The following is a 27,267-nucleotide window of genomic DNA, read 5'->3' as shown; positions in this document are numbered from 1 at the left end:
GACATCTTCACTTCTCTCCTCCCCCACCCAGCTCCCTCCGAGCTCCTCCACTTCACAAAGTGAAAGTTAAGTTGAAGGATCATGGTTCTGATGTAAAAGAGGCTATACAGTGTGTAGTGCAGACATGCAAGATGTCATAATAAGCCTGAGTGAATGATATATACAAGAACAACATCTTAATCACAAGATTTGGCGATTTAATCAGGTAAGGTTTTTTTCCCCCCATTCTCATAGACCAATTGATTAAATCCCTACACCTCAGTGTTCAGAGGTTACCTATATATCCAATGAAGAGCAGATTTAAAAAAAAAATAAAAAAAATAAATAATAATAATAAAAAAATCCATCCATCCGCTTATCCTTTTCAGGGTCACCGGGGACGCTGGAGCCCATCCCATGTGTCTTAGGCAGGGAGGCAGGGTACACCCTCGACAGGTCGCCAGTCTGTCACAGGGCTAACACATTGCCCATACCACTGGGCAATACGGTTTAAAAAATAAATAAATAAATAAAATATTATAATAATAATAATAATAATAATAATAATAATAATAATAATAATCTAATTTTATAAATACACTAGCAGTGAGCAGGTCAGCATGGGGTTACATGCATCTGTTATGTATTCAGGTATCTGCAAAAGGAAGTCGATCTCAAACACACGTGGAAAAAAAAACAAACAAAAAGGATGTCTGCCAGCTGGTACAAAGTGATTCTGGTTTCCATGGAAAGTACCGCCCCAGTCATCAATGTTTTCAATAACTCATGCACCTGGATATTGGGGTTAGGGGTGTGGCCACTTTTCCTTACAGGTGTCCTGACACAGGCAGCTGTAAGTCATCAGTATCTGAGAGGCCTCCCCTTCATCATTTTCATAGAACCGAATGTAACCTATGCGTGTGAGCTGTCGGTGACCTCTGGAGCATTTTTAATTGGTTATCTGCCTAAAATTATGACTCACCTTGTGCTTCAGTCTCCGAGTGAAATTCTAGTGTTTTACGAGTCTGTTTATTAGCCAAAAAGCAGTGTAACGATGCAGCTTGCTAAATAGCCTTGAAATAAACTAAACATGGTGACTTCTGGTTCCAAAATCCCAACATGGCAGTTACCAAAATACCAACAGTGAGGCTTCAAAATGCCCAGTTCAACACAGTGGCTACATCAGGCTGTGGTCATCATTCAGATGATTGTAAGGGATGCACAAAAGTGGAGTTTTGTTACCACTACACGAAAAATAATATAAATTAAATATAAAAAGTCTGATGCTGATGAAAATTCCCTTCAAGCCATGCATGTATTGAGTCTCTGGATCTGGATTAGTTTGATATTGAGTTACTTCCTTAAGAAGATTGAGGCAAACTTATTTCTTACTCGATAAGAGTTTGTAAAGGTGTGATGCTTAATGTCCACAATTTAATCAAAGCCACGTTGAGCTGACGTTTCCTTCTGATAAAATGCAAATCCGCTGATATCTAAACACACCAAAGAAAACCTTTGGCTGAAGGCAGAGGGAAGAGAAAAACATCAGAGCCAGGAAGTTCCAACTATAGTTACTCGGACCTCATAAAGACAGCAAACATCTGATGCTTCCTTATTTTACAAACAACCGTTCTAAAAGCAGAAGAATACAGCGAGCTCCTGCTGTACTGTTGAATATTTGCATTTTTGCCTCAGCTGTGCTTTAAAGCTCGTTTCTGTCTTTGGCTGTCATTAACTCCCAGATGTGACATCTTGGACGGCGTTCATCTTTAATCAGAAAACTCCACAATCAAAAAAACCCCAAAACAAACAAAAACCATGTGGCCATTGGTGATAATAAACAGAAGAGGGCTGATTCGAACTGATAAAACCTTTATTTCACTTTAAATCGTCTTTTACATTTTGTCCTGTTTATAACATGTAAGGTGAAACTAGAGTTGGAATTTTTTTTTTTTTAAAAGACATACACAAATCTATTATTACGTCAATAACCAGGGAGGGGTGTGGGGTGGGGGGGTATCGAAGGGTGTTTTTTTTTCTTTTCTTCTTTTTTGTCATTTTCTCATTTTTATAGGTGTCCTGAAGCTAACTCTAAATTTTCACAACCACGTGCGCTGCTAAGCAATAAAACCGTCACAGAAGCAAACTTTTTTTGTTGTTGTTATTTTTTGGGTTATTTTTTTTTCCTTTTTTTTATTTTAAGCAGAATACTGGTCAGTAAAAACAAAATGATTTCAGATACCAGATATACAGACAGGCTCGGTGCCACATTCACTACTGCATGGGATCATTTTTTTCCTTAAAAAGCGTAGAATAACTGCCTTTTTGTTCAGCTAACGAGAAAAAGAGCGGCAGGAGGGAGGAACTGGGTTTTTTTTTCCTGCTTTTCCAACCTTTTTAAACATCAGTGCATGAAAACATGTGTCCCCAGCAAAGTAAAGTAAAACAAAAACATTGAGACGTATGACTTCTCTACACCTACAGAGTGGAATGTCGAGATGGTTGATGACAAGGTTATTGTGACACTGAGCGGGGGGAAGGGCAGGGCTACCAACAAAACAAAAACAGGATTTCTGGTTAGCTGACGTCCGCCGATATTTCATCACATCTGTCTAGAAACGGGGGTCAATTGTGGGGGTTTGCCTTGCTTCAGAGCACGAACAGTATATTGGTATTTGACTGCAAAAACTGGGAGGAAACAGTTGCCAAAAAGGAAAACCAGGAGTGAGACTGGAAAATGAGCTAGAAAATGTACCGTAAGTTGCTGACTGAGCGTTGCCTCCTGATGCAGTGGACAGATCTTTAGATTGCCTCGGCATGTACGCATGCTTAGCAAAACGGGTCCGAACTACGTGTTCTCCCTCCCACACGCGCACCTGTTGTGGACTCTAACTGCACCACAGGTGACATTTAAAAACAATGCTTCCTTTGTTTACATCTCTAATAACTCTCATTTTAGTTTCAAGCTTAAAAAGGCCAAATATTTTTGCATGTTGTTAGCAGAATTTCACAATCAAGTCTGATTTGTATTTTTAGGTCCATCTTACTGATATTTTTTTCTTCTGCAGCTCACCTGGAACGATCAGGTAAGAAATGAGGAAGCAGCGAGTTTAAGGGTCGGACCACAGAGTGCACAATTTCTGCCACAGCAGATTTGTACTGCGATAAATGAAAGCGTGCATTCTTGCTGGTCGATCACACTATTCAGCAGCAAGTGGAAACTTAGAACTTGTCTGAACTTGCCCGTGCAAGCAGTGAGGAGGGCGCAGAGGGAAGCGAGGGGTCTGGGATGGGGACGGTGTAAGGGGATAAGTACCAAAAAAAAAACTAAACAAAAAAGTGACTGGGTGAAAGGAGAAAAAAAAAAAAAAAAAAGCCCAAGCGTGAAAGAGCAGCTCACTGCAACGGCTTCAAAAGTTCTCTGCAAGCATGTGTTCAACGAACAAGATCCACAAAACCGTTTTGTTTTCCAAAAGACAGATTTACAGTTAAGCTCTAAAAATGTTTTACAATTTTACAGTCTCCAAAAACCACAAAGATTAGTTTGATTTGTTATACAAACACACAAAAGTAATTAAAAAGACAGAAAGAAAAAAAAAAAACCAAGCATTTGCAAAGGTAAATGAACATGTGTTTATAACCGAGGGGGGGACAGTAGTACTCGATGTTCAACAGCACCCGACAGGAGGTGGATTTCAGGAGCAGGTGGAGGGTGGGGTGGGGTCGTCCCATTTTGCGGTGGAAAATATCCTAAATTGAGTCAAACGTGAAGGTGGAATGTATGTGCTTTTGCTTTTAATCATTATCCAAATCATTTTTCTTTGAAGCCCAGCGCAGGGATTGTTAAATAAAAACTGCAGGTTTAGAGAAACAAAAGCAGGTGAGTGTTTGATTACGCGGCAGGTGAAGCGCTTTTGATTTGGGGGTTTTTTTTTTTTTCCTCTTTAGACTTGTCAGTGTCACAATACAGCCTTGTAAGGAGGACCCTTCTGTATAAGCTTCAGCAGAATTGCACTGCTGCCCGAAACACACACGCACATCCCCACTCCCACTCCCTCCCCCCAACCCGCCACTCCCGCCCCCCAATCCCAGCTCAATATCGATTTTGCCATCAAACAAGGACTCTTGGTGGCAAGGTGGAGGAAAAACTAAGCAATCACAGTGTTTGTTGAAAATAAATGGACAGTTTAATAACCTTTGTTTGTTTGTTTTTGTTTAAAGTGGAATAAAACCAGCCATTTTTTGCCAGTACACTAAGAAAAGCCAAAACAGAAGGAATGGACAACTATATAAATGCATTAACTCGCTAGAGAGAGGAGTGGGGTCAGGAGGGAAGGGACTGAGATGTTAGGGAGGAGGAAGTGAGGGGAAGAGTGGAATGAAGAAAGAAAGATAAGAGGCGAATGTGGGCTCTAGGAGACGTTAATTTATTTGGTGGTTCTGGATAAAAACCCTCCCCGCGTGCTATAAGACTAGACTGGCCAGTGGTTTTTAGTTGCTGGCCTGCATTGGAGTGCCATGACCGAGGGAGGGTGACAGGGATGGATTAAATGGTGGGGGTGAAGGAGTAGTTTTCTGGGGGGGGGGGGGGGGTCCTCCTCTCATATCTGTTTTTAATATTTGTCTGAAGGGCAGGTACTATTCATGCTGTTGGTTATACAGAAGGGAAGTCGGGAGGCTGGGACTGAAAAAGTGGGACGAGGGAATGAACGGGCTGTTTATGTGTACGAAGAGGAGGAAGTAGAGAAGAAAGAGGAAGAGAGATAAAAGGAGGAGGAGGAAGAGGAAGAAGAGTGTGGGGATGGGTTAACAGTGAAGTGCGCTCTAGTTCTCTCCATCGCCGGCCTCACCCTCATCTCCCTGGTTTTCCGATGTCCACAGCTGCAGAGAGAGAGAAAGAGAGAGAGAGACATCTTTCAGTGTCGACTTCCAGACTGCGAGGCAAAAAGGAAGGTTTGAGCATCTTCAAACGCTCAGCGTGAGCATCTTTAACAAGTGTTTCGTGATGCTGTCAAGATATTTTTGCTAGTCTATCTTCATCTGCTTTTACTTTCAGCATTTCTCCTTCATTCCAGTTCACTCCAACTCCACTTCCCAGAAAGCTTTTCAACAACCAGGAGTGAATATACTGCAGCAGAATAGCTGCTACATATAAATACACAGATCTGCAAGGGGGAAATGTACAAGTCCTGATTCGGTGCAGCTCAGGAGCAGAAATAAATTCAGTGCAATCTTTTTGTCATTATTACAGTTTTAGAAATTCCCGTGTCAAGCTCCCCTCATGATAATAACAGTTCAAGGGCAAAAACAGAGTCATAAAGAACAGCATTCTTTACTGAAGGCAAAAACATTTACTTCTGAGTTTTGTGGCTGCCAAGAATTGTTCTATTATTACACTTAATTGTAGCTTCTGGAAAGAACCACAGTATTAGGGCTCATTCAAGTACACTTGAGGTGCTTAAAAGTGCATCAACACCAGCTGCAACGAGTTGATGACCAATTGATAATGAAAGAGCCACTCCCGAACTTAAAGGGTGACCTTTGAGGTGGTATTCCCTTTGCGATAAATATAAATGGTGAATCTTCTAATTAAACATGGCCAGCGTTTCAAATAACGAGGTTTGGTATGTAAGAGTAATCCCTATAAAGCAAAAGCTCAGGCGTCAGGCTGCTCTAAACACTCAAGAGCGGTTCTCTTGGAGATCTGTACTGATGTCGAAGAGAGTGGATACCCCTTACTGGATTATCTGAGGCAGTGTTTCCCAACCACTATGTGCTGCGAAAAATGATCAGGTGTGCCGTGGAAGATTATTTGGTTCCACCTGATTAGTACTCTAAGCGATCAGCGCGAGTAACGGACAGAACAATTACATTCTTCCTCTAGAGGGCAGTACAACGATCTGCTCTAATTAAGTGGGTTGCCAGCAAAACAGAAGACGACGGAGAACAAATGACATAATAGTCATGCTGTGAGTGAGACAACGCAGCGCATAACAGCAACAGATAAATATTTGAAAAGAGAAAGTACCCGGGTCCTGGAGGAAATTTAACCCAGATGAAGGCCCTAGCCTGAGTAGTGGTCCAAAAAGTATACTGGGGACAAGTCAAGCCAAGTTCACTATACCTGGTGCATGGGGAAAAATTATGAATATGCTTTTTGTGACATTTTTGTTTGGTGGTGTGCCGTGTGATTTTTGTAATGTCAAATATGTGCTGTGGCTTCAAAAGGTTGGGAAACACTGCTCTGAGGCACACATCTCTGGCTAGTAACACAGAAGCTCACCTTCTGTTTGCATGGGGCAGACAACTTGAAAAACTTGAACTAAAAGAGAGGAGCTAAAACAGCTTGTTTTAGATAGAAAATGAACCGAAGGTCTGAACCAGGGGTGTCGAACTAAAGGCCTTGGGGGCCGGTGTCCCCTGGGTCAACACACCTGAATCACATGATTAGTTCATTAACAGGCTTCTGGAGAACCTCAAGACATGTTGAGGAGGTCATTTAGCTATTTGAATCAGCTGTGTTGGATCAAGGACATCTAAAACCTGCAGGACACCGACCCTCGAGGCCTGGAGTTCGACACCTGTGGTCTGAACCAAGGCCCACTATTTAAAAAACATAAATTAAAAAAAAATAAATAACAGCTCAGATGATTCTCTCTCTCTCTCTCTCTCTCTCTCTCTCTCTCTCTCTCTCTCTCTCTCTCTCTCTATATATATTTATTTATTTATTTATTTATTTATTTATTTTGATCTCATCCTTATCGTTTATTTCTTTTATTTTTAACCCATTCCCTTCAATTGCAGATTTACAATTATTTTTGGATATTTCTGCAACTACTGAATCCTAAAAATAATCCTTTGAAATAAAAATTTGGTTGTACACTAACCAGCCACAATATTAAAGCCACAAAGTCTCATTTACCACTAATCCTTGTTCTGGGAAAACCTTGGGTCCTGGCATTCATCTCAGCATGACGCTGATAGGCACTTACCCACCTAAATATTACTGCAGACCAAGCACACCTCTCATGGCAAGGGTACTCCGACAAGAGGAGGAGGAGGAGAAGAAGCAGCAAAAACTGCCCGAGGAACATGACAAAGAGACACAGTCCAGTTCCACTAAGCATCTTCAGGTTGAACTAGAACAAACCCGGATCTACAGAGACCCCACCGACCAACCCCCAGGACCCAGAGGATCCGCTGCCAACCTCTCAGATACCGCAGGACAACCTCATGTCCATGTTCCAATGGTTCAGAGTTGTTTTAGTGGCACGAAGCAGCCCTAAACAATAGGTAGCAGGTAGTTTTAATGTTGTGGCTGATTGGTATATCACTTAATACACAGAGCGGGCAGAAATGTCGGATTAGTGATGCACTGATCAGATACAAACACAAAAACTGGACTGGATATCTGTGATAAAGAGCCAATCCATCCAACCAGCTCTATGCTCCTCTATTTATCTGTTTTCCTAACTGTGAGGAAGAGGCTGAAGCAGGCGATACAGCCAACGTGTCAGATCGGAACTACAAACACTTGATTGGTGCATCCCTGGTAGGCGTGACTCCTATAAGTTTAAAAGAGAACATGCAATGCTGTAGTATGTGTATTGTGCACACAAATATGCTTCAACATTTTTATTTGTGGATTCTAGACGGCCGAGCTTAAAGACTTAAATTTGCTGGCTGATGTGCAAAGGCCAGCAATGTGTAAACGTTGCCGCATATGAATGAAAAACAATTCCACTCAACATATTCTTCTAATCATCAGTATCATGCTGGCAGGTAGCATTAAATTAATGCAGCCTGTGATCATGGTAATATGATTAATCAGTCATCGACACTGTTGTTCTTCGCCATTGGATCCTGGCAGAAGAAAAGAGAATAGAGCAAAACCTTGGCAAGTGGCTGCAAGCTACATATCGGTGCTATGTGCTCGGTTGTTCGCTGACACATAAATAAATGTGAAACAGGATTTAATGGCAGCTGGAGTTGAAACACTGATGTGAACTCTGATTTGCATTCTTGAGCTTTAGCAGAGCGTCTGTGAATCACATCGCATTTATGTTTTACACTCAACAATTAGAAGTTGTGCCACTTAGCTGTATGCATCTCCTCTAAAAGATCTTTAATTATTTCTAATTCTAATCCTGAAACTCATTGGGTTTAGGATAAAAGACAGTAACGACAGCTGTTCACAGGTATACTCACAGTGAGGTTGTCCCTTAGTAGCTGCATGATCAGCGTGCTGTCTTTGTACGAGTCCTCGTTCAAGGTGTCGAGCTCGGCGATTGCCTCATCGAAAGCCTGCAGGGAGAAGTTCACTGGTTAATTTCCTTCTAAAAACTTGTTCTCACTGAGACAAGCTTAAAAAACAAACAAACAAAAAACATGTATGGGTTACAGCTATATGAAAGATATAGTGAAGACTCTTAGCTTTAGTTTAAAGATATTCATATCCAAATTGAGGACAGCTCTTTAATATTAGCGCCAATCGTCTCACTGGACCAAATGGAACTTGACTCAAAGGTGTTTCATGGACAGGTGTGAGCCATTTCTCTGATGCTTCTTTGATCCATTAAGCAAGTAAAACATCTGCAGTTGCCAAGTGTGATATTTGGAAGCTGTTGCTATGAACCAACAACATGTGCTGAAAGCAGCTGTCAAAACAAACAAATCCACTGAAAAATAGCTGGGACACAAATGTAAAGAAATTGATCACAACCATGGTGGATGATCACAGGATCGTTTCAATCATTTCAATAGCAAAAACACCTTTCATACCAAAAAGCCAACTATAGAAAACGCTCCAGAAGGTAGACATTTCATTATCCCAGTCAAAAAATAAGGAAAAGACTACAAAGGAGAAAATACAGAGGGTTTGTAGACCATTGCCCTGTAGAGTACAGGAAGCACACACCCAGCCGCAGATATCGTGGACGAGTGCTTGTTTTTGTTATTTAAAGTTCACTTGAAGTCTGCTGTGTGCGTCTGCATGGAGCCTCATGCTCAGCGTTTGATTAAATTGTGTCAGTCCGACCCAAGCAAACCTAAAAAAGCCAGGCAAGTTTTGAAAGAGCACAGACGAGTGAAGCAGGGATAACCTGTACCACAGGCGGAAAGAGAAGACTCGGAGCTGTCCACATTCTGAGCGATCGCACACTTGGACGCTAGACCTTATGCTCAGATTCAGCCCAATGCAGCAAAGTTTGACTGTTGTGTGCTTAGCAATACACAGTGGGTGGACAATGACCCAAAGCATACTTCAAAAGCAACTCAGGAGAAAGAAGGGGAATACTGCATAAATGGCTGACTGAGAGTAAAGGCCTGAAAAAGCATCATAAAAGAGGAAACCCAGTGCTGATGGAGTCACTGGTTCCATATTTTAGCCCCCAATTCTTCAACTGTGAATTAAATCAGCTGATAATCTGCATTTCAACTGCATCCTGATTATTAATTTTCAAAATAAGGGTGGTGTATACAGCCAAATTTGGTTTTAGCAGTAAATGGCTGTTAATGTCTGGGAGGAAGAGCTCAGGAGCTGGTGAGACTCCATGTGTCTTATGACTGTTAAATGACAGACTTTTCAGTGGAGGAAGGCCCACCTGTCTAATCTGCATTTCAATAAAAACCGGCAAAAATGGAAATTCAGCCATCGTACACAAGTAAATAAACTGTTAAAGACCAACCTGCTTAGCCAAAGAGCAGGCCTGCTCGGGCGAGTTGAGGATTTCGTAGTAGAAGACGGAGAAGTTGAGGGCTAGGCCCAGCCGGATGGGGTGTGTTGGCTGCATTTCCTTCTTGCTGATGTCGAAGGCATCCTGGTAGGCCATCTGAGAGTTCTCCACCGTATCTTCACAACACAAATGACCAGTTATCACGTGCTGTGTGAAAAGGTAAACAATCTTTTCCTTTTCAATATATCAGAGGTTCGTTCAGACTACTTACTCTTCTTTGAGTCCCCAGAGGCCACCTCTGACAGGTATCTAAAGTAGTCTCCTTTCATTTTGAGGTAGAACACCTTGCTCTCCGCTTGAGATGCGTTGGGAATGAGGAATTTGTCGAGCAGGCTCTGAAACAGACAGATGACAAGTTTTTTCCATTTTGCACTTATACATTACAGGTTGAGTATTACATAAAGACACACGAGTGGAAAAGTAAACAAACACCTTGAACACAGAGGGTTTTACTAATATTTCTCTGTCTATTTGCATTACGGCCTTTGATAAAGCCAAACATGTGATGAATGCAAACACCATTACCAACAGCTAAAGAGTAAACACCCGAACCTCAATTATTCTCATTTAATTGACTCTCCCATCCTACACATTTAAATAATGGATAGAGGCAGTCCTTTGGCAATCACTAACAGCATCAAGCTGCCAGACGCTTCTTTACAAGTGCTTGTCGAATAGCTGAATAGCTTTAGAAAATCACTACCCCCCATCCACACCTTTCAAATGCGGGATTACTGGTAACTGTATCTGACCATTTCCTGATGGCTACCTGTGCTTCTGCTGATCCCACCATTCCAGGTGTGTGTGTGTGTAGATAGATTTTCTGTTGAAGACAGCTTCTCTTTTTAGTTAAAAATTACTGTTAATGTTTGAAAACTGTAAAGCCTTTAAAAAGTTTGACTTGTCTGAATGCATCAAAAGGTCTACTTCTCTCAGCACCAGTACTTTTGCTCATTTTTATCCAGTAGATTTATTTTAAGAACACTGCTATTCCTTAATATGCATGGTATATTACCGAGCTATGATGTTTTTCCCCACTAGCTGTCATATACTGTACTGCTACAAAGGCGAATGTTCAAAGTGCTCAAAGTTTCCATGATGAGGTCAGTGTTTGGACAAGTAACCCATGTGAGCCAAATGCTCAACTTCAGTTTGGTTTTTCCTCTCGCCTCTGTGTGATCTCAATAAAAGCAGCCATCTCCCACCCTCATACGATCGCTACCACTCTGGTAGTGAGTACAGAAGCCCCGCCCACCTGATGTTCAAACCTTCTATTTATGAGGAGAAGCCAATCAGAATCAGGAGGAGGAGAGGAGAGCTAGACCAGCTGGAGTCAAAAAAAAAAAGAGGATGAAGTGAGGGGCTCCGCCAGTGTAACACGGATGGGGATTATTTTGAGCTGGAAATCCTGCAAAGCCATTCTACTAAAGCATGAGAAAAAAAAAGTGGAGCTAGATATGGGCATGGTGGGTGTAGTTAATTGTGTTTTCTGTATTATCACATATATAAGACTCCTCTGTGCGAAAGAAATAAAGCTGTTTCCCAGTGCCTTGGGCCACCTGCTTATTAATGTGTTCTTTGTCTGAAAAGAAGAGAAAGCCAGGTTTGCTGCTGGGGTGACACCAACTTCCAGCATGTGTGTCACGGTTCATACCGCTGTTGCTGTCCTCATCTGATCGTTTAAAGAAGGGTTTTACTCTGACCATGTGATCAGCTCTCACTTTACCCCAGAGCCTCTTCCTCACTGAGGCCAGCTTTGTTTCAGTGATTACATTGAGTCTGTTTTAATCTGCTGACTCCAGTAACCTGTCCTGGGAATGTCATGTAGACATGATATAGGGGCAGTAGCCATTTTAACTTCAGTCACTTGCACTCAGCGCTTTGACTTCTGAGCGAATACAGCGAGGAAATGCCTACATGTGATCCTGAGCTGATAACTTCGAGATGACAGAGCAACTAAAGAATGATTTGCCTCTTTTAAGTAGTTCCTGTAAAAGGAAAAATAGTCACAAAACTGAATTAAAAAAAAAAAAAAAAAAAAAAAAAGAGAAGCTGCTTTTCCAGTAAGTGTTTTTCTTCTGGCGCTCCAACTAAAACTGAGCAGTGACTGGATAAGTTCAGCATCAAAAACAAAATGAAGAACATCATGTAATTTTTTTCAAGCCTTTGGCCATCGATGACTTTGCACAAGATTAGCGAGTGCTCCGTCTATTCCACATTTCAAGTTTGCAGCACGCCCGTCCACCCCCCACAGCAGTTGCTAAAGCAGGCTACCTACGTTTTCTTTTAGCAACCAATACACCTAATTTTAAAATGCAGAATTCATATTTCAGCTTACAACAAAACACTACTCTTGGAGAACCAATATGATGCGATATGATGATCAACTGGTACGCTGTTCTAGGTCAGGGTTACTGACATATTTTTCCATCCCGTGGATGCATCAAAGCTCTCCCCTTCCAAGCTTCCTGCTGCTTTAAGGACAGCATGTCTCTACCCATCCTTTTCTCCCATCATTCCTACAGCACCACATCACTGCGGAGGCTTGAAGATGGTTTGACCTTGAAGATATTATTAGAAGTCTGCTCATGCGCTAAAAAATTTGAGCTGCTTTGACCTTGAGCAATTTATGTTCTAGCCTTGTCAGGACCTGACAGTGAGGCCTAAGTCATATTTATGACTGCAAGTGTTCAAAAAACAAAAAAACAACTGTAATTTTCTCACAACACTTTAACAGCTTCTTTAAAGTGGCATTTGAACAGCTGAGTAAGGCCTTCATTTATACAGCAAGCTTCACCGAAAGTACTTTCCAGTTGAGGCAAAAGTATTAACGTTCCAAGTGTTTGAAAACGAAAACAAATGAGGATACTTGAAGCCTTTGAGGTCACTTCAGGTTCAGACACAATTACTGTATTTTCCTTCAGCCATCCTTTATCTGAAGCCTGCACTGACAATAAATTATGAGGTTGGAGTGTGATGGAAAACACCTCACTCTGGGCTGCTGAACAACATCAGCAGTTGGCTTGTACCTAATATATTGGGTTGATTCTTTTTGGTATAATTTCACAGGTCACTTTTGTTATTATATGCACTTTTGTTGTAATAAATTATATTTAAGAAGTGGGACAAACCGTGATTTGAAAAAAATAGATAAATTAATGTTATTCCAATTCATTTGCCTAAAAAGTAAAAGATGCTGGGAGGAAACAAATCCCTCTGGTGTTACATCAGGAAGGGCATCCAGTGTAAAAACTGCCAAATCAAACATGTGGAGCTACCCGCTGGGAGCAGCCAAAAGTATCTTCCGCGTTTGCTCTTTTAGAGGCACCATATGGACCGTCGTTCAACTGATTCACATCGTTCAGATGGATGGTTTTGAACCAAAATGACCCAGAATTCGGTAATTGTATTCATTGACATTATCACGAGGAAAATTTCCTGCATATATACACAGGTAACTGCTGTATAAAAGCACACTTGCTCACTGGAAGAGTGACTCTACTGAAACAGGGGCAGTATTCAAGTGCAATAGTAGTGACACAGCATTACATCCAATGATGCAGCATAAGTCAAATGTAAGCACAAAAGTAAGCAGTTAGTGTTTTCCCTGGAAATTTGAAGTATCACATAACCGCCTGAAAATTTAGCTTGACGGAATTTTGCCTCAAGTGTCGAAACATTTCTTCCATACTTGGCAAAGTGTGGTGGTTCGCTGGAAGTGGTAAAAAGTACATGTAGTACCTTAAAAAAAAAAAAAAACAACAACTCTTGCTTTTAGACATGCTTGGGCTTGTCTCGTCATTGAACTCGAGGGACTGTAAACTCAAGGCATTGTTATAGCAATGATAGTGCTATATAGCCTTTTTATGTCACGTAAAAATTTGTACCGGTATTATCATGTACGATATGATGTGGCACAACCCTACAGCATTAAATTAGCACACTAATGACCTTCATTCTTGTCGTGAACGTTCATAAGGCATTTTACCACGATTACTTGCAAGTACTTTATCTGAGAAACACTTTGCCTAGCTCCCTGGGCTTGTGCAGGACCATGATGTCTCCGCGCAGTGGTCAAGAGTTTCAGAAGAAAGAAGCACGCAGTAACTGATATGAAGCTGCCTGGCTAAACATTTATGCATAACTTTTTCACACAAGATCATAAAAATAATCTTGTGCAAGAACAAAGTCCATGTGAGATTCAAGAAGGGTGTCTAATCAATGGGGTTACCGGTCAATATTAATTTGCTAGGAGTAAGCACCGTTACTGTGACTTGGCACTGCAGTATTAACAGCACTGCTAAATGGGCAAGCTGTGTCATCTTAAGAACAATTGGGGGGGGGGAATACATGGTTTAATCTGCCCACACCATCCCCCCCCCTTTGGAGCACACGTGCGCGTGCACAGCTTCTTCTATAGAAAAGTGAACACAAATAAAATTCATCAAACGTGCCAAGTGGGGCAGCAAAGCAAAAAACTGAGAAGAAAATTAAAGCTTTGTTTGGCAGCTCTCTCAACAGCTGCCAGCTACGTTATTACCATCTCCACAAGTAACACCATGTGACAGCCAGAAGGGATCGACTACAGTGTGCCTTCCTTCACCATCTTCTGCCTTCTCTTAAGTATTGCCGTTCCTTCTATCATCACAACCATCCATTTTCTCCTTTCTTTCACTGTTCCTTCACAACTCCTCGTCCCCCCTCCTCCTCCTCTCTGCCCGATCTTTCCCACTCTTGTTCATACCAGCACGTCATTGCAGATTTCTTGAAGTTCACCCTCGATCTTCACACGGTAATCACGGGCCATCTGCTGTTTCTTCTCGTTCCCCTCCGTCTTCTGCTCGATGCTGGAGATGACGCGCCAGGATGAACGGCGTGCCCCCACCTATTAGCAAAAACAATGCAAACCAGAAGGAGTCGCATTAAAAGACAGCATCTTACTGCACCTGATCTACAACTAAATGAGAATTAATTTAAGTATATCTAAGGTTTATTCGGGGTCACAATGGACCTTTGATTAAAGCATTACCGTACTTAACAGATGCCTGTGCATTTTCTTGATATGTTGGATTTGGAGCCAATAAATGCAGAATTTAAAATACTTGAGCTTAAAGCACTGCAGCACTGTTTCTTAACTGGCTGGATTTATTTGCAGACTAGCAGAGCTACGAAAGCGAGCAAAAGGCACATGGCTGAAGTGGCTGCCCCTTTAGGAAGCCAGATACAAGCAGAGCTCATTTATTACATAATGCATGTTGATTCAATCTACACATTGTGGCATGTATTTGCTCTTCTGAAGAAGTGACTATCAGGCTGCAGCACAGGCTGATATCTGCATAGAGTATGCTGAATCTGAAGCAGATGCTGATTGCCCATCAACTGATGCGTGCATCTGAGTAACCATGATTAAAAATGCAAATATTCAGGGTTGATTTTGGATAGTTTTGGTACATAGTTGGACATCAACACCTGCAACAAATCAGCAGGGCACAAGGTCATTAATGTCATTCTAAAATGTTAGAAATCACAAGTCTTTTTAATCACAGCATCAAAACTGAAGAGCTGAAATGAGATTACTGAAAATAAATTAGATGAATAATGCTAATAATACTGTTTTTTCTTTTTCGCTTTTTATTTCCATTTTTCCCACCTCCATTGTCTTGTATCATTTTATTAATTAATATCTTTTTTCCAAGTTTGCAACTGAATAACAGTTCAAAATTAACTGCAAAACCAGACGAAACCCATCTGAACTGCAGTGTTTTATTTCCTATGTCTGAACTAAACACATATATAGTATCCACTTTGCTGCAGTTGCTGTTGAAGCAGGCAAAATCAACTGAACTGTGTACTACTTGGTGCAGGCAAGCTTTAAGAAAAACCCCAATGATAAACAGAGCGGCAGTGCAGGAAAGCCTCGGGCTGTTCTTACATAATTTGTGCTTCAAACTTCAAAATCTTTACAGAAAAAAAAATAAAAACCACTAAATGTAAAATGCACAGCTAAGAACAGTCTTAGTGCTGAACGAGCTGGCATTTTACTTACCGATTCTTGCCAAGATGGACTACACTATGCTGAACTTCAAAAATATTCGGCCACCCAAAACTTACAGTAAAGGTTTCCAAAGAAATATCTGACAATGATTTAAAGAAAAACAGAACTCAAGGGAGGGACACGTTTATAGCCGACATAGGTGCTATAAATGTATTGTTATCACTGAGCTGTGAAAGTGCTCTTTCTGCTTTTAAGATCATATGGGGTCAAAGAACACTTTCCTTGAATAATGTGTTGTGGTGACAAACCAAACATGAGAACAAAGAGACTCCTCTATAATGTCATAACACAGAATTTTTTGGTTCCTTTTGTAAAAGATGACAGATATTTACTTCAAAAGAATTCATGTCTCCAGAAAATGATACAATTTGTCAAATTAATCCATTATTATAGGCATTTTAGTTTTGAATATCGCAGTTACAATCACAATTAATTTGGTCAGTACAGTATTTTGGTGATTACTCAACTACATATATCATATAACTTGGAAAGATCAAGGCTATTATTTGAACTGCAAGTCATAGGAGAATAAATGACAAAAAAATAAATAAAAATTGAAATGTGAAGTGAACAAGCCTCATGGTCAAGAGTAAATCTGGGCTTTTAGCTACAAACCTTTACTATCAAAAGAGCAAATTTTGAAGAATTTTGACAAAATATTAATTTTCATTTTCACTGCAGAGCAGGAGCAGATCAAATATACTTGTAATCCGACAGTGTTGCCAGTGAAAGCAAACAAATCTGAGCATATACACTGTTAAATTCTCAATTTCCTATGCTTATCCAGCAGAGATAAGTGATAAGGATAAAAAGGAAAACCATTAATCATTCCTATATTCATCTAGCTTTTCATTGAAATCACAGGTCACCACTGATGATGGGCAGTGGCAGGTTTGCAACCTCTGTAATAATAAAGGGTATACAAAAAATAAAGCTGTTTTTAAAACGACATTTTCCTATCAATAAAAAAAAAGCAAAATCGTATCAACCCTTCAGTTAGCTGAATTTATAACAGTATACTCATTGTAAATGACCTCTCACGGCCCACCCGTAATACTTTCACAGCTCACCAGGGGGCCGTGGCCGACACTTTGGGAGTCACGGATCTACAGGTTTGTGGGGAGAAGAAGAATATCAAAACAACCCACGCACAAATGATAAGACTGATAGCATACCACGTTCTTGTAGGCGACAGAGAGCAGGTTGCGCTCCTCGTTGCTGAGCTCTGCGCCCTGCTCTGTCACAGCCTTCATGGCAGCCGCCATGTCGTCATAGCGCTCGGCCTGCTCTGCCAGCTTGGCTTTCTGCACCAGGTCGCTCTTATCCATCTTTTAGACTGCAAGAAGAAGGAGACCAGAGTTAGGACTTCACCACTGCAGCTCTTCATCTATGACCAGAAATGGGCAGCGATACAGAGATAGAGAGCTTGTGAGAAACAGGTGTGGAAATCAGCGTTTTTAATAAGAGCAGAACATATCGAAGAAGCTGAAAGAAATGGCAGATGTGATAGCTAGAATACTGCACTTGCAGGTGCCACTTTGCAAGAAAACCGGAACACGTAAAAAGCTGGTCAACCCACTAGCAAAGAGAATCCACAGCATCGCACTTTGCGCATCCTAACGTCACATACGAGAGTGTCGGATATACTGGCAAAGACTTAATAAAAATGTCTCATAAAATGTCAAAACCTCAACTGCAGCGAAATGGCTGCTCCCCGTTATTTCATCCCCGAGGGCTTCTCTACTCTCCAGATGAATCTGTAGGTCTAAGTAGGCCACATCGTCGCCTTTTATATCTACACCATCACACTTTGGATTTACCACAATGAGCTTTAAGCACTTAACCATTACACATTTAAACTGCTAATGAAAACACGACTACACCATCACGGCAACAGTAAAATGTACAAACACATTTATACACAAAGCAGCCTTAGCTGCTAGAGTTTTAGCTCCGTCACCAGTTATCTACCAGAGGGAAATTCAAAACTACCTCTCTGTTCAGTTTTAGCATCCTTGGAGCTTACCTGACCTCTCACCTCGCTGTGGAAGAGGGTTTCCCTATGGAGGGCAAAAAAAGATATGAGCTATGATAAATGCCACAAGCAGAGGACTTTTATTTACTGTAGTTCTCTCACATTTCTCACCATAAATAAAACCAAATCTGAGATTTACACGTTATTTTTTGACAGATCTGATGTCATTAACACATCATTAAAATGGTTTCAAATTCATTCTGAAACAAGTTCTAGTCTAATTCCTAAAGAGTATTACTGTCATTAACTCAATATCAAAGATGAAAACAGGCCACAAAAACAGACATCTGAATTTATTCGGTTATTCTGAGCTGCTTTCTGCTTAACACTGGCTTTTATGTCAGTTGCTTAGATTTTAAATTAAAGAGCAGGTTGTAAAGTATCTTTAGATCTGGTGCCTATAAAACATTTTTAGCACTCACTTGGACTTTTTCATGTGTTTTTCCAACAATGACTCACTGCAGATACAATTAGGCCTTGCTGTCAACAAATCCAATTTCTGCAATTCGGCCCGTCGAGTCGACTTCTAGTCGACACAGTTTTGGCACCGATTTCAGTCTGGAACTGTCTATCAACATTTCAAATCAGCACAGATCCTATTTCTCCCTTATTGTTCTTTCCAACATTCTCAAACTGTGGCATGTTTCTGTGGTTAGTAATTTTCTGGTAACTGCCACAGTTTATTCATCAGATAGAGATTACCATTCTAGGAGATTTGTTTTAAGCATGCGTGGACGTATTTTTGAATTCTTCCTTCTGGTCAAAAGCAATTCTCCCAAGAGACTTACCACAGCAAGAAAAAACCTTGACTATTAAAACTTACAGTTTGTATACATTTCAGATTTTTTACACAAAGTAGAAAAAAAAGGATCCAGATGAATTTCTCTATTGATTTGCTGCTTTCAATGTACAGCGTTTTGGGATGAGAATGGAACAATTAACCTCTACCCTAAATAGAACAGTTCCATTTCATGAGTAACACCTGTTTTTGTGCAGTGAAAAAGACATTTCTGTGTAAAGTAGCGTCAATGCTGGGTTGTTAGTGGGTTTCCATACACTAACTGCATGCTTCAAATACTTAACACAACAGCTCTACCTGACGTTTTTTTTTTTTTTTTGGGGGGGGGGGGGGGGGGGGGCGTAGGATACCTTGTGTTTTGGGGGTGGTCCTGCTGGAAGACCCACTTCCTGTTTGTGGACAGATTTCCTCAGATTCCTCTGTTCCAATTGAAAACTCATTGTTCCATTAGGATCTGGTAGAGCCAAACCATAATACTAACACGTCTAACGTGTTTTACAGTAGGGCTGCCACGATTAGTCGACTAGTCACGATTATGTCGACTATTCAAATAGTCAACGACTAATTTAATAGTTGACGCGTCGTTTGAAGCTTTGTAAGATCCCGAAAGACGCAGGAATAAGTAGCAGGATTTTAAGAACGTAATAACGGACTGAAACAGAAGATGGCAGCACTGCATGTCCAGGGATGCCAGCTGCCGTTAAACCCCGAAGAAGAAGAAGCAGTGTCCGGTTTCATAGCTGTGTCCAAATTTAGCGGCCGCATCCTTCGGAGGCCACATTTGTAGGCCAATTACATTACAGCGACGCGGCGAAGCCTGTCCAAATTCGAAGACTCCCCCAAACGCGGTCGAAAAATGCGTCCTTCATTCCCCAGACTTGAAGGATGGGTCGGTTTATCCTTCGTGGCCCAACCTATCCCAGAATTCATAGCACGGCTCAGCCAATTCCAGTTTTCAACAATGGCGGCAGCTACTTAGTTTTAATATTACTCTTATTATTCTTTCTGGGTCACAAAATAAACTTAACATATTTTCAGGCGAGAATGTAGCTGTGCAAACTTCTGCTCGGTTTAAGACATCACATATTTGCAAAAGTGCTCCGATGTTTTCGGAGACGTCTGTTATCCACCAGCTCGATAGCTAGAGGCTCACTAGAGCCGGCGAGAACAGCGAACTCCCGGCACATCGTTTTCAAACCCCCCGCGGTCTTTCGCTTCAGGTTAAACATGATATATAAGTCACTTAGATCATTTAAAAATGTTATTGTTTGGCTTTTTTCAGTGTTTTATTTGTTCCTCAGTAAATTGGTTTGGCTGAGATTAAAGTTATAGTTTTCACACAGCTGAATAAATGTCAAACAGAGAACTGATTAAACAGAAGTGTGAAATGGTAGAGAATTTAGTCCAGTGTCCTGTTATATTTTACATAGAAAGAACAGACGGCCGAGTTTACAATCTGCAAATTTCATTAAAAGTTTAATAAACTATGATCTTGTCTTTATTTTTAGTTAGCACATACCTTAAACACTTCAAGCTGTAAGCTAATGATAGTTATATAAGAGCAGACGCATGCTGGTGCAATAAGCTGTACGTTTTACGTCCAATAGACACATGATCTGATGAGTCGACTAATCACAAAAATAATCGGTGACTAGTTGACTATCAAAATAATCGTTTGTGGCAGCCCTATTTTACAGGTTACGATTTTACGTTCTTTCTTCTCTCTGTCTCTCAATAGTCCAAAAAACAAAACAAAACAAAACAAAAAAAAAACAGCCTTTGTGGTTCATCCACGGGGGCTTTAAGTAAACTCTTAGACAGCAACAGTGCAGTTTTTGGGGAGAAGTAGCTTCCTCAATGCATCCCAATGAGGAATAGTGCAAACCATTGTTGTTCAGCTTTCTTCTGGTGAAGTCTTCTGGTGAACAAAGCAAGACGACGACTTTGGTAGACTAGAAGCTAGTCTTTGTTCGTTTCTGACGTCTATTAAACTCAGTGTTTCATATTGAGCTTTGTTGATTGTCTCATGCTCCTGACAATCAGAGTACTTCTAACGATGCCCGATTTCTTTTTATAATAATCTTATGGAATATATAAATATAAATCCTGGGTTTGAAAAGAGCACCCAAAGGTGAAGTTCCTTTAACCTGAATTCCTTCTAATCAGCAGGAGGCGACTGGTCCAGCTGCAAAAAGAAGTCCAGTTGTGTACAAGCCCATGCGTAACTGACCTTTCAGCTCGCCAGATTTGTGACTTCAATAAAAACTTTCCTGATGAGTTTAGATTCTCAATCACTAGCTACAAGACCATTCTAAAACTGGATAATATTAATTTTGCAAATTACCATCCCCACTGGTGTCAAAAAGGAAGACAAGGCAGGGCACCTTAGAGCTCGCCTACCTTGTGATTCATGATAAGGTCACGCAATGTCACCAGTTTAAATTTCACATCTGCCCCTCGATCCCAAGATTTGGTTTCAAAAACGCTTAGCTCAAGGCTTCACTAACTGCTGGGTGACATCGAGGCTACATGCATCTTGTACGGGGAATTATATATCCTTCCAATAATGTGTTGTGAAGATCAGACTTTGAAAGACGCTCATTACTGACGCAAAACTGGGCCCCCACACCTGGTTCAAACCTCATTGACTGAAAACATTTAACTCAGATTTAACCTTTAAATTGACCGCTATTCTCCAACAGGTTCACATAGTCACATACAAAAATATGTAGTTTAATTTTGAATCTTTCCACCTTCGATAAATGCCCAGGTATAGTATTTCTCATTTATTTTAACTGGCTTTTTCTATTTAGTTTTAAAATGTGTAGCCAAAAAAAAAAAATTCTTGAGAATTCTTTGGCTATATACTGTATATGCAAATGTGTCCAAAGAATGTCCATTAGCTTTAGAATTAAGCCATAAAATACAGACATTTTTGGTACAGTGATTTTAGTAGTCCTCCTTCCAGTTGTACAAGGTATTATGTCATTTTGTTTTTTCCCCAGCAGTGACTCTCACTTCTTCAGGCCAACCCTACTGCTGAACTGCAACTGGTAAAGCACATGACAATAGAGGACACGGTGTACACAGAAGCTATCTCAGCAATCTAAACAAGTAGCGCCTTCAAAGTTCCAGGTAGCCTGCCTTACTAGTTCTCTTTTCACATGAGGAATGGCATTGTTTTAAGAACAGTGTGTTGTCACAGCAAAGGACACTTGAGGTTGTCTTCTACTAATAAGTATTTTCTTTAAAAAAAAATAAAAAATAAAAAAAAAAAAATAAAGAAAGAAAATAACCCAGTTGGGGCAACATTCTGTGTACTTTTTTCAAATCTTAATCTATGATATTAAAAACATGTAACAGTTTACCTCACTGCCACCAGAGGGTGCTGAGGCATTCGTGGAAACAAATAACCCCTCTTTTACTTTTACTTGTCACATTTAAGTGGTTGTTTAGTTGCTTTAACGCTTTCCTTAATTTAATTCGGTCAGATCAATGTACAGATTTCTTTGCACACTCAGTCATTTTAATTGTTTATGTTTAAGAATAAGCACAAACAATTATGCGTGAGGAAGCATTTTTGGTTTTTGTTGGCTTTTTTTTTTTTTTTTTTGAATGGAGCTCAGATTCCAGGAAAAAGACAATTTTTTTATTTTAAGTTTATAAGTCAACCAAACAGTAAGTCAATTTGTTTCCTATTAAACTTACAAACCATAATAAATAAGACAATTTTAAAAAATGACTAGCATGAGGCGCTAACACTTGTTTTTTAGTTGTAAGCAATCATAACTGCCAGTCTGAAAATTGGCATTTGTTAATAAATGAAAGGCATCTGCCAAAAACACACTTAAAGCCTAAATACAGTATCTAGGGATTGAATAATATAATCTATAGGGATGATTTAAAAGAAAATTCAATACCAGATTCTTATCTTTACAACAACTACAGCAGGAGCACGAGAGCGGACAAATCTAACAAACCTTCAGCTATTCATTCACAACTAAACGGCCACTCCTATTCTTCTGCTGAGTAATTAAAGGCCTCTTGACAGGGAGTGCACCAACAGCACGTATCGAGCGCCAATTCCAAGGCTAACAAGCAGAAATCAATTATCTGCTGACACTGAGCACAGTTCCATTAGTTTTCAAAAAAAAAAAAAAAAGTGAGACCATTATGATCATTATAAATTCAGAAACCCATTCAGTCCATTATCAGGACACTTGTTGAAGGAAAAATGTGATCCCTCTAGATTCACCAGCGTTTTGTCGAGGCCGACACATGAGTAATATAATTGTATAATTGTTTTAAACTGGCAAATCCCACTTTAACCAACATCAGAATATATGACGACTGGTGTTTTAAGTGTGAAATCCATACAAATAACTTTGAATGTTTTTAATAAAAATATGTATTCAAATGGCATTCGAAAGTTAAGCCAAAGGAGCTGCAACATTTTGCAGAGTGGGTCCTGACAGGGTTGCCGTATTAAGGCAAAACATAATAATCATGATTATTTGAGTTAACAACTATAATCTTAACAGAAATCATTCATTTATAACTGGATTTGTGCAACTTTAAATATAACTAAAATTTTTATAAAAAGGTTAATGTCAGGGACACCGGATCATCTCGTAGGAAGCTGAACCTAGAATACTGGGTGTTTTCCACAGGGTAAACACCAGTCACCTCCAGGCTGTAGTCTCTACACGCCTGAGATTGTACACAGGAAGAGGTAGCCCAGGCTGCAGTGGATTCTGAGGACTTTCATGGTTTGTGGAGCGACGGTGAGTTGAAGTCGATGACAAACCGACAATTCGGTAGCGTGCTGGCAAAAGCTTACAAGTTTAGAGTCAAACCCTGCATACAACAAAAGGTTCACCTGCACAAACGTTTTAGAACTTTTATATCATCTCGATGGTCACCCAAAGTCTTCTTGGCTCAATTTGATCTAAACAGTGATTTTAGGGTTTTAGGGTGGGGCAAAAAGCAAACAAGGTCAAACTTGTGCTTAATTTATAATAAAAGACAAAACAAGGGCTTCATGGCAAGGGCAGAAATTATTTTTTTATACTAATTATCACAAAGCCAAAATCATAATTGATATATAACTGATGAATTAATGTTCATCACTGATGTTGGTCACAGAAACACATGACTTAGGTGGTGACAGTGTTTGGCAGGCTGAAGTCCCCCACCACCACCTTCTATCATCACCAAATCTCCTATTCAGGTGCCAGATGCTGAGGTACTTGTATTAACACGCACCACAGGAAAGCAACTCTTTTTTTTTTTTTGATGAGACACCAGGACACAGACTGCAGTATTGGTTCCTGGCTATTATTTTGTTTAATGTGTTTCGAACATAATGCAGATTAATAAAAGTAATGTTAACTTCATAATCCATCAAAATTTGATTCAAGACACCAGTTTTGCTCAGTGGGTTGAGCAGGCAACCATATCCCAGGACCCAGGTTCATGTCCAATCCAAGACCTTTTGCTGATGTCTTCCTCCACTCTCCTGTTTAATCTTCACTGTACTCTCCAATAACACTGATAAAACCAAAATACTAATAGTAGGATTTAAGATATAACATTGAAATGATTTGATTTTGTTAGGAATGTAGGGTTCTGAAAACAACTTGGATTTTGTAGTGATTGTCATGGGAACTGGACACAATGTCTGATATTATAGACATTTTATTAAAACCAATTAATTAAAAATAATATAAAAATAGGACATTTTTTGTTCTTGTTTAGGAAGATGTGAGGATCATTTCTGTACCAAGTGTGTCAAACATGCTTCATTACTGTGTTTGATTGTGTGTAGAAACGATACTCCTGCCTAACACGGCGTATTATTATTATTTTATATATATATATATATATATATATATATATATATATATATATATATATATATATATATATATATATATATATATATATACATATATACATACATATATACAAAGGATAGAAATTATGTAATGGCTTGTATTACCTACAAACACTAAAACGGGGCTCCGCCTCAATTTAATTGTCAGGTCTGTCGTGCATCGTAATTCACACAGCTGTGTTATGACATATTAGCACGAGTTAGCACTTAGCATTAGGTAAAATGCCGCTGGTCGCGATTACAAGCGCATTAATGACGCATTGCTTTACCGCCATAGCGAGCTACACATCGGCTTGAATTGATCCAACTCAGTTCCAGCTACAATCGTCTGGCACACGACAAACATGCTTTGCATTTGCCGTGCTGTTATTGAACCACCTAGCTAAACAATTATCGTTAAAAAAATAAAAAATAAGAAAAATCGAGGGACACTATCTTCAGCTTTGGACCGACACACGCCCAACCGAGTAAAATCCATAATCTCGACAAAAAGGGTTTGACACGGACGTTTTTAAAAACGGCCACGGGGCACGAATACTGAGGTAACAGCGCTGAGTCGGCCTGCTAACAGTTACGCCCTCCTTGTCGCATTCCCCTGCGGAATTTTAAGATGGAGAGCTAGATTACCGCCAGCTAGCATGGAAGCTAAACGTCACAGCACGGCTGCTTACTGGCTTTAATGGTTAGCCTAGCCCGCTAAGGGGATCTGACCCAGTTCAGTCTGAACGCCGACGAGGTTACACCAAAACTGGTGGCCAAATAATCTACGTGGTTTAATGTTTAATTAGTTCTATGTCTTCACTATCCTAATCGAGCTACATAAAATCAAAAGATCTTGAAATTTAAGTCGCATTTGAGGGGAGACTCCCAAGGAATATGGAGGGTGGGTTAGCTTCCATATCGTTTCACTACGCCATGACGGAGTTCGTTTAAAGACAATCCATAATCGCGAAGTCTTTTCCAGTCCATTCTGCGAATAATGAGGCCAGATATTACGATCGTCATATGGCAGATAGCGTCTGCGGTTTAGTTTGTCGCTAACCGCGGCGCCATGTAGCTAGCACTGACTGCTAAAATGTCTGAGCTCTCGCGACGGCTGGGGTTGCTAAGCTGTCAAAATGGCCAAACTTGGTGCCGCTTCCCCCCCCCACTTCACGGGACCGCGGATCGCGCATGCATCGATCTCATTCTGGGCCTTCAAAATTAAAGATCAGTGGTATAATAACTGCATGAAGAGCAGAGGCAACCGCTCATAGGTGTTTTATGGATTATTTCTCGTTATCCGGCCACATTCTCGGCCTAAACCCTCGCCCCCAGCCCCAGACCACAATAGGCACCTTCCGCCGCAGAGGCAGGCAATGGGGCTAACACTCGGACTGCTCCTCTCCACGAAAGAGTGTGTTTACACTGTCTATAAGACGATAATCGAGTAATATGCAGGTGAACTCACATTTAAGATGTACTAGGAATCCCGATTTTATTCTCTCAACGATGTGAGTTTGTCAAGCCGTCCTCCGCTCGCTGCTCAGGGTATTCAGGGCAGTACCACTTCCGCCTGCTCTGACACTTCCGCTTCCTCTTAACCCCACCCCTCCCCCCGCCAGTATCCACGGCAACCGCGCCAGGGGGTTTCCTAAGCATCTTGCGAGGGGCTTTGACGTCAGGAGGGCCATGGCAACCGCTACAGGATGACGTGCGTCGGTCTCCGTGGCAACTGTCTCCCTGAGGCTGCTGCTGTCGTATCTGAGTTCGCCATCGTGTCAGCTGACACAGCTCTGTGTGGGTTACACTGATTTATTTATTTATTTTTATTATTTTCAAGCATTTATACTTCGTAACAAGGAGTCCTGTTTCTTTCAGTACACCACCCACACAACAGTAGATCATCAGGTATACAGTTCATCTACTTTTACTATATATTTTATCCGCAATATATTAAAAAAAAATGTCAAGATGAAGGCTATATGTCTTCAATATCTTCTTCATTCATTCATTGATGGTTTAACCTGTATCACCAGTCAACAAACTGTCTCAAAGGATCATCATCAAACCCAAATAGGAAGGTGAAACTGAAAAATGAAACCAATGCACAAGTTCCACAAAATACAGTTCTGTTAATAGCCACATGCCTTCAAATCAGGTTATTTTTCTCATAGTTAGCAGATGATACAGCATTGTTTTTAATCAATTCTGATCAGATACCCAAATCTTTATAAGCCATATCAGTTTTTTTCAGACACATTGGGTCGACATTTAAATTTGAAAAATAAGTGAGATTCCATGATTAAAAGCAAACCTTAATTCAACTATCAGTAAAAATCATATTGATGGAGAAAACAGTAATAGTTATTCTATTTTACAAAATACTCCCAAAAATTTAAATAGCTGATTTCAATGGAATAATTCAGTTTTTGGAAGAATTCTGTTAACAACCATGGAAAGGATCTCAAGATTAATTGGACCAATATACACTTTAACTGTATCAAACAAAACTATTAAAAAAACAAATTCACTATAATTTACTTGGAATAATAAACAACATTGCATTTGAAAAAGCAACAAAATTGGTAGAAATAAGAGGTGATTGATTTTGAAGTAATGGTAATAAAGTAAAATAACATCAGTGACGGTTTAGTATTCCAGTTTATCTTTTTGAAAAAGCTGATTTTAACCCCTTAAAGTTGCCATTCAAGTTATCTGATAAATGCTTTACAAGCACAGTTTGGCTCCACATAATACTTCAATCTGCAATAATCACTATATATTCTA

At 40.2% G+C, this 27,267-nt stretch overlaps 1 protein-coding gene across 1 annotated transcript; it reads right to left on the bottom strand.

The window, feature by feature from the left end:
• Positions 1–1,834: 1,834 nt before the first annotated feature.
• ywhaba (tyrosine 3-monooxygenase/tryptophan 5-monooxygenase activation protein, beta polypeptide a) lies at positions 1,835–26,078 on the bottom strand. The gene is made up of 7 exons (XM_063473724.1): positions 25,949–26,078; positions 16,944–17,104; positions 14,458–14,598; positions 9,925–10,048; positions 9,666–9,829; positions 8,188–8,283; positions 1,835–4,860 (listed from the first exon to the last, which is right to left on the bottom strand). Exons 2-7 carry the CDS (start codon positions 17,094–17,096, stop codon positions 4,804–4,806), a joined length of 735 nt encoding a protein of 244 aa, XP_063329794.1. The 5' UTR covers positions 17,097–17,104; positions 25,949–26,078; the 3' UTR covers positions 1,835–4,803.
• Between the last annotated feature and the right edge of the window lie 1,189 nt (positions 26,079–27,267).

This window comes from Pelmatolapia mariae, linkage group LG5 (genome assembly GCF_036321145.2).
Source record: "Pelmatolapia mariae isolate MD_Pm_ZW linkage group LG5, Pm_UMD_F_2, whole genome shotgun sequence".
In the NCBI taxonomy this organism is placed as follows: Eukaryota; Metazoa; Chordata; class Actinopteri; order Cichliformes; family Cichlidae; genus Pelmatolapia; species Pelmatolapia mariae.
The sequence above is the reverse complement of the archived record's forward strand: the minus strand, read 5'-3'. Positions and strand labels throughout refer to the sequence as shown.

Bases quoted from the DNA above. Each gene is read 5' to 3' on its own strand.
- ywhaba (XM_063473724.1), bottom strand. From the start codon at position 17,096: ATGGATAAGAGCGACCTGGTGCAGAAAGCCAAGCTGGCAGAGCAGGCC. The intron at 10,049-14,457 runs GTATGAACAAGA...TGTCTGTTTCAG, and splicing joins AAATCTGCAATGACGTGCTG to AGCCTGCTCGACAAATTCCT. The intron at 8,284-9,665 runs GTTGGTCTTTAA...TTCTCCCTGCAG, and splicing joins CCTGCTCTTTGGCTAAGCAG to GCTTTCGATGAGGCAATCGC.